Here is an 8,140-nt window from a genome sequence, read left to right as displayed (position 1 = left end):
AGGTTCAAACCCCACTGCAGTCAGCATGTCGTTGTGTCCCTGAGACACTTCACCCTAAATTGCTCCTGTGGGGATTGTCCACAGTATTGAGTATGGAAGTCGCTTTGGATAAAAGCGTCTAACGAGTGACATGTAATGTAATAAAAACATAGTTACAAATACAAAATTAAAACATGACTAAACAGACACTGTGTCCATCATTTGAATTTGTAGGCATGTGTATCATTTTATAGTTTGGATGTTCGCTTTAAAGCTGTCGAAGCATGCCATAAATGGGTTTGCAGTCAGAGGGTCACTGCTGGGGACTGTGAACAATCTCAGACTTTCAATGAGCCTTCACTCGCTAAATAAGACTTGTCAAATGATATATGTGAGAACACGTGCAGCGGCCTCACCTTGTCCTTCTGGCGAGACTTCCATCCCGTGCTTGACCTTCATGTGCCGGCTGAGGTTCCCCTTCAGGTTGAACTTACTGGTGCAGTAAGGACACTTAAAGGGCTTACTGCCAGCATGGAGGTGCATGTGACCCAGCAGGTTGTACATTCTGTTGAAAGACTTGCCGCACACCTGGAGGGAAATACAGAAATCACATAACATACTGACATTGATTGACAAGGACATCAACTCATTTAAAGGTTCACTTTAGGGAAGCTTCTTGTAGTTAGAGATGAAAACATCCTGTCTTATAACGGATGCTTCAAAGCTTAGAGTGAAATTCTCTCCCACACTAATGTGAATTTCAGCGTATTATCCTCCTCACATAATCCTGTTATATTCAATTAAACTGAAAATGCGCCATCACATTTCATTTCACACCAAAATTGATTGGAAAATCTTACACTTCCTCCAATCAATTCTTGCACAATAATATCCTGCATTATATTTTTTACTGTATTTCCACATGTATATATTTTTGTTACTTTTTATGCAATTTTATTTCTATTTCAGAATAATTTTTGACTGTTTATTTCTTGTGTCTTAATTTCTCTTATGTACAATGCCTTGTTTTTTATGCTGCTGAAACGCAAACATTTCCCAAATTGGGATCAACAAAGTGTCTGTCTGTCTGTCTGTCTGTCTGTCTGTCTGTGTGTCTGTCTGTCTGTCTGTCTGTCTGTCTGTCTGTCTGTCTGTCTGTCTGTCCGTCCGTCCGTCCGTCCGTCCGTCCGTCCGTCCGTCCATCTATACTCTCTTGTATCCACTTCCACCACTCACCTTGCATTTGAATGGCTTCACAGGCAGGTGGACGATCATGTGGGTCTTCAGGGTCTGTTTCTGGATGAAGCTCTTGAAGCAGACGTGACACTGGAAGGGTCTGACGCTGTTGTGGATCAGCATGTGTCTCTTCAGGTTGGCCGACAGGGTGAACTCTCGGGAACACACGTCACACTTGTGGCCTTTCACCCCCTGCGGAGTCCAAACAGAAAGGAAAGGGTTAATCCAGGTCCAATCCAAGTAATCCAGGGATCATTTCTAAACATCCATGAGCATATCGCAAACAGTAACAGCTCAAATGTAATTCTGCACATTTTTCATGGTACCTTTTTGTCAAAATGAAGGCTAAAAAAACGTAGCACACTGTGTAACACATCATCATGGCAACAATATAACTTCCTGTTGTTTTCACCCCAAAGCATCATGGGATTTCCAAAGCATTGAGATATGGTAGAAGTAGTAAGATAGGGAACAATATTAGGAGGGACAAAATCCAATAATATGAACTGTTGTTTCATGTTGTACCCCCAATATAGAGGTTTTACATAACTGCACTATCAGCAGGGTTCTTATATCTCTGAAACTCCTATCTTATTTTATTTTGGGGGCACTGGTCTCTGAGTAGGCCTCAAGCATTTCACTTTGAAAACAACTGGCTTATCAACTGTATTAAGGTAGTATCTGATTTGATCTTCAACAAGGAAGGAATAACAGCTTAGAGCAGAGGGCTATGAAGGCAAACCAACCGGTTGTCTGGGATGTCAGTGACAGTTTAAAAATAATATCGTAACGATATTCACATCCTGCCAGTGGGATGGTTCTCATTTGTTTGATGATATCAACATCTATGGCAGCCATTTTGAAGTGTACCACAATAAATTACTTTAAGTACAGAGAAAGAAAGAAATCCTAAACGACTCATCTTTATTTGGTTCCTGTAAAATCAACCACAAGCGACAGGACATGTATAAGCATTGAGCGGCAGCCGGAGAAGCATAAAACATCTACAGCCCTGAGGCTTGTCAGCTGCTACACCACACACTCTGTCTTTGATGTCAGCACACACACCAATTGGTTTGGATAAATGTATTCTGGTTTATTGAGGAGAACAACTATGCATTACAGGCCGCCAGTGGGTCAAGTGACTGTGTGTTTGTATAAGCAGAGAAATCTGGCTGACTGTCAGTCCCCCTCCCAATGTCTGCAAAACAAATGTGTAGTGTCGCTGTTTTCCACCAGGGGGAGCAGTGAACAGACTCCAGGCTTAAATACAAGAGAATGTTCTCCCCACTGAGAAAACCGCTCTCCCATTCTCATGATGACTGTGGCTTAGTGTTTTTGTTCTCTCGAAAGTAATCAAATTTAGATAAATCCTCTGGAATTCAGAATTTCTTTTGTCACCGTGTGATTTATATTAGAAACTCTATCTATCCACTGCTCTATCTATACGAGGAAGTTAAAGGTCTGGTAGAAAAATACCTCATCCAGATGGAGATTGTGGTTTGGGAATAGAAATGTCAAGATGTCACATGTCATGTATTTTAGTACGACCTCAAACTGAATAATTGGTGAAAAGATAGTCCTGTAATAATAAGTAATGCATTGTGATCTCTGTGTCACCTTCTCTCTCGTCGCTACCTGTGTGCGCGACTAATTGTGTGTCGAACACACAGGGGGGCATGTGCAGTTACAGACATTTCATTCAGATGAAACTATAATGAGGAGTACATGAAGAGGCTCAGTGTTGCGATTTTACAGAATCAAATAGTTGTGACAAAGCAGCACTGAACCAACATATCTATTCCTGTCATTTCTGTAATCAAACATTTGATGGGGATTTATTTTGCAACAGATTTGTCCTTATTTGTTAACATGACACACTTCTTCAAAGCAAGATACTCTATTCTCCCCAGGACACTGCCTGGAGCTTATTGACTAGAGAAAGGGTGAGTGACTGTACACAAGCACATTTCCTGCTTATTAGCCCTCCCACAATAAATGGGTTATAACAAGGATAGAACAAATATGGAAAAAAGTCTGTCCTTGATTTGGGATATTTTGCCGTTTACACTCACTTCTATGCTGCCGGACCCCAAATAAGTTTTAGTTACAATACAAGTCTGAAATAAGACACACAGTAGGTAAAGACAGAAGATGAACAGAGGGTGTGTGTGTGTGTGATTGCTTTTGTATTCTTCTTAGGGCTAGGCAATACAAGGAAAATCATATATCCCTTCAATGTTGACGAAATACCTCAATATAGATAATGTGACCATATTGCGGGGTTGACCAATGAACATTTAGATAAAGTTTGATATCAGTAATGTGGAAGTACATTCATTTCAGAAAAATATATCACTTTTTTGTTAGGCATCCTTAAAACCAGGAAAAGATATTACTATATCTAAAAAAATACGATACATATAATCACAATTTCAATGACTTTACCCAGCCATAACTCTACTCTCCTTTTCTTTTACATTGCAAAAAGAAAACCCTCCACAGTCTGATTATCAATGCAGGAAATATTTATAGAATGATTTTAACAATAGCAGTCAGGAAGTCAGGGCGTGAGAGGTGTCAGTACCTTGTGTGTGAGCGAGTGCTGACGGAGGTGGTGGAGCTGCACAAACTCCAGGCCGCACTGGGAGCAGGTGTAAGGCCTCGGGCTCTGGTGCTTCAGCAGGTGGTTCTGGAGCTGGCTGCGGTACGCAAACGACTTGTTGCACTCGGTGCACTGGAAGGTGTGGGGCCCCTGGTGGCTGGTCTGGTGGCGTTTGAGGTGGGCGTAGGTGGGGAACTCCATGCCGCACTGCGAGCACACATGGCATCGCCCACGCTCGTGCTTCACCTCGTGGGCCCGCAGCTCGCTGGGGTAGGCGAAGCCGCGGCGGCAGAAGCGGCAGCTGTAGGGCTTGATGTCGGTGTGTTGGAGCATGTGTCGCTTCAGGTGGCTGGTCTGGGTGAAGCCCTTCTTGCAGACGGTGCACTTGTGCGGCCGCGTCCCCTGGTGGGTCAGCAGGTGGGTTTGAAGGTGACTGGGCTGCTTGAAGAGCTTCCCGCAGTTCGGACAGGCGTGCGGTTTGATGCCGTTGTGGCCCAGGATGTGCGTGACCAGGTTGTACTTGGAGGTGTACGATTTGTCACACATGCGGCACTTCCAGCGCTTCAGACCGTCCCCCACGTCCACGCAGTAAGACTCGTCGATCTGGATGTTGATGTCTAGCCGGTCCACTCTGCGGCCGCCGTGCCGACGAGGAGGCTGGGGGTGTGGAGGCGGCTGGTGCTGCTGCGCCGCCGTGTTCCCGTCCGTCCACATCATGTTCTGGCTGCTGTCCTCGTACTCGCTCGGCATGCTCATTTCCGCCGAATCATAGCTGCCCACTTCACTGGTCTGGAAGTAGCTGCTGATGGCCTCCTCCTGCTGCGTGGGCTTCATCATGTTGTTCACCGGGTGTTCCACCTCTTCCTCCTCCTCCCTGCCACCTCGACCGTGGGCCCCCATCGGGCGCTGGCCCTGCAGCCCTCTGTGGCCCTGCTCCCCTCCTCTGTGGCCCACCTGAGGGGGAGGAGGGTGAACGTGTGCGTTGGCTTGCGTCTGGTTGGTTACATCCCGCTCACACTCTACACAGTTCTTGTTGGTGCCTCTGAGCGTGGCCGGGTCCACTTGTACTAATCCGCCTCTGGGAGCCATATTGTTCAGCATGTGGACACAGGAGGGCATCCCAGAGTTCACCACTTCCCCTTTCACATGTGACGTGGAAATGTCAGCGCCTTGAAGGCTGTGGCGATCGGGACCCACCATTTTTGTGTCGGGGTGTTGAGGGGGCCCCTGCTGCCACCTCCTCTGACTGCAGCTGGGTTGCATCTGTCCTTCTTCTCCCAAGTTGTCTCCGAGGTAATCTCCGTTGGCTCCGATAAGCTGGTCTGCGTACTCGTAGTCGACTCCTTCTACTGTCGGTGCGGGGGACTCTTTGGGCTCGCCGGTGTAGAAGCCGTTGGGTGCAATGGTGGCGCCAAACACTTCATTCTGGGAGATGAGACCTAGCACGGCAGCCTGGGCCAGGGACAGCACAACCACTGGATCTGTCTGTGTGCCTATGTCCACCAGCCTGGCCATTACCTTGGGCTCACATCTACCCAGGCGCCGGCTCGCCTCCTCCTGGAACAGAGAGATAAGCAAAGACAAGACATCAGTACTGCAAGGAAGAAAAGATACATCTGATTAAAGAGATATAGTCAGTCAAACTTAGTTGTTCAGAATCTTCTATGGTAAGATATTTTTAGAAAAAGAATGAAACCAAGGTTCTTATTTCTATCAGCGTTTTAAGTTGCATCGTCGGCAAGAAGGGTTTCACCGAAACGAGCCACCTGAAACATCTGATTGTTGTTTCACCGAATCTCTCAATTGATAACTTGCAAAAAGCACAACATTGTCAACACAGGACACTTAGGATACCACTACATGGTCTACAGTACGAACCAAGACCGCAAAGTAATGACAATAATTTACCAAGAGACAAACTACTGCAAACTGTCCTCCAACGAGAATGTGTCCTTCATCAAAGTGATCTGATGAAGACAAAAAGGTGTCGTAGGTCATCGTCCAATCAGAGCGTCACTTTGAGTCGGTTTTCAAGGAGGAAGGAAGGAGAAAAACACTATTTTTATTCTAAGGAGCCCCTTATTGCATCACAAGGAAGGAAAAACAAAGGAAGCAGAGAACATTTCCTCCTGCAGCGACTAACCTCATCACAAATCAATGCTAAGTAAACCTGAATCAGGACTGTCTTAAGGCACAGTGACTGAGACGCTGGAGCTATGAAAGACACCACCATCCTAATCCAGCGTGTTAACCATGTATGGCGTGTGTGTGTGTGTGTGTGTGTGTGTGTGTGTGTGTGTGTGTGTGTGTGTGTGTGTGTGTGTGTGTAGGATTAGATGGCCTATTGATCTACACACAGCACATATGCAAGTGCAAGTGGAGAAAAAGAGGAAGAAAAAACGGAGTAAGATTAAGAAATATAAAAAAGAATGGAAAAGCAGAAAGGGAGACAAAAAACATGGAAGAGCAGAGAGAGAAAAGAGGGGGGAGAAAGAGGAAAAGGCAGAGACAGAGGGAGGGAGGGAGGGAGGGAGGAGAGAGCTTAGAGCAGGCAATCGTCTAGTGGAGGGGAGGGGGGAGAGGGGGGAAAGGAAAAAGGAAAGGTAGAGGGAGAGTAAAGGAGAGATAAGGAGGAGGGGTGGGTGAGGAGGGGAGGAGGAGGAAGGCTGAGAGAGAAAGAGAGAGACACTGGAGAGGGAGGGGAGTGAAAGAGTGAGAGGGTTAGTGTAAGGCAGCAGTCAAAAGAGAGCAAGAGGCAGAAAGGGAAAGAAAGATATGTAGAGACAGACAGAGAGGGGGAGGTAGGGAGAGAGAGAGACAGAGAGAGAGAGAGAGAGAGGGAGGGAGAGAGGGAGATGCAGTGAGCAACCAGAAGGAGAAATGAAATGACAAAATGAAAGCCAGACAGAATGAAAGATATACAAAAAAGAGAAAGGAAGAAGAGTTGAAAAAGGCACAGACACAATTCCCAATTAGTGAGGAAGATGAATCTGCAAATGGCAACTTTAAAAACAAACTAGAGAGAAGCATCTCAGCCAGCAGCTCTCCTCTCAGCTGTGAGTGTCATCGTCACAGAAACGACCACGAGCTACGAGCGAGAGCCGATGAACTCACCGCGCTCCTCTTGCTGTGAGGTTTCAGGTGCTTTAAGGATCTCATTCTTCACTGGAGTGTTGAGTGAGAACGGGCTACGTCCGCCTCCTATTTATACGTGAGGGATGAGAGGAGGCGGGGCTTACTTGGCCCGCCTCCAACCCTCTTCTTTTTCTTCAACACAGTTTCATTTTTGGTCGCACAAACATAGACCAGACACAAACAAACAAACGATGAATCAGCATGTGGGGAGTAGATTTAAAATAAACAAACAAGCAGCTTTGTAATGATTGGCTTGCACTTGGCTCCTTGGTAGTGTCATGATAAGTGGGCACCTCAAACATTTCAAAAACTCAAATGAAATGCACATCGTATCAGTGTGCAATGATGGACCCTCCAGGCTGGCTCGCCTCACTCCACATCTCCGTCTGTCATTCTTTGTCTTTGTTTCTGCCTCTCTTCCTGTAGCTCTATTTATTACAGAGTCCCTTTCTATGCATGCATCTCTCTCTCTCTCTCTCTCTCTCTCTCTCTCTCTCTCTCTCTCTCTCTCTCTCTCTCTCTCTCTCCTTTTGTATCTTTCACTCTCATTTATCAAGTGAGGTTTATGAGTAGGGAAAAGTGTTTGAAGATTGTTTCATGCACGGACTCGGATGTAAGTGTGTGATAGGGAGAGGGAAAGAGGACGAGAAAGAGATGGAAGGTGACTGACAAGGAGAGGAGCGAATAAAAGAGGGAGAGAAGATGGAGAGGAAGAGGAAGGAAAGAATACTGAAAGAAAAGAGAGGGGAGGGGTGGATGGGAGACAGAAAAAAAGAGAGAGAGAAGGAGACAGAGGGGGATGGGAAGAGTGGAGCAGAATGCGGTAAAAGAATAAGAAGAAATGGAAGACGGATGAAGGGAAAGAAGGAGGAGAAATGAAGGTAAAGAGAGAGAATAAGAGGTATTGCGCTGCTGTTGATGATGAAGCTAATCTTCCTCTCTCCTTCCTTCAACCCCCACACACAAATGAAACCAGGTTCGAGGTTCGAGTGAGGAAAAACTTAAATCTCTTTTCACATCATCTGGTGGTGACAAGCTAAATTAGGGAAAGCACAGAGATGAGACGGTGACAACGGTGGCCTGAGAGTCCAAAAAGGTCAAGCACATCCTGCCAATGACGAAACGAAAACAAAAGCTTCAAACTATGGAAGCAGGAGACACGTCTGTGATCAAAACTGACCAACA

General features: G+C 45.9%; 1 protein-coding gene across 1 annotated transcript in view; it reads right to left on the bottom strand.

Annotated features, from left to right (window-relative positions):
- The window catches only part of znf710b (zinc finger protein 710b), a 17,429-nt gene extending 10,473 nt beyond the window's left edge, over positions 1-6,956 (bottom strand). Inside the window, exons 1-4 of the mRNA XM_010792889.1 lie at positions 6,935-6,956; positions 3,803-5,377; positions 1,216-1,407; positions 396-567 (exon numbers count right to left, since the gene is read on the bottom strand). Coding sequence (XP_010791191.1) covers positions 396-567; positions 1,216-1,407; positions 3,803-5,335 — 1,897 coding nt within the window. The 5' untranslated portion in view covers positions 5,336-5,377; positions 6,935-6,956. The remainder of the gene's footprint in view (positions 1-395; positions 568-1,215; positions 1,408-3,802; positions 5,378-6,934) is intronic.
- Between the last annotated feature and the right edge of the window lie 1,184 nt (positions 6,957-8,140).

The sequence above is a fragment of the Notothenia coriiceps genome, unplaced genomic scaffold, assembly GCF_000735185.1.
Source record: "Notothenia coriiceps isolate Sejong01 unplaced genomic scaffold, NC01 NC01_scaffold00036792, whole genome shotgun sequence".
Taxonomy (NCBI): domain Eukaryota; kingdom Metazoa; phylum Chordata; class Actinopteri; order Perciformes; family Nototheniidae; genus Notothenia; species Notothenia coriiceps.
The sequence above is the reverse complement of the archived record's forward strand: the minus strand, read 5'-3'. Positions and strand labels throughout refer to the sequence as shown.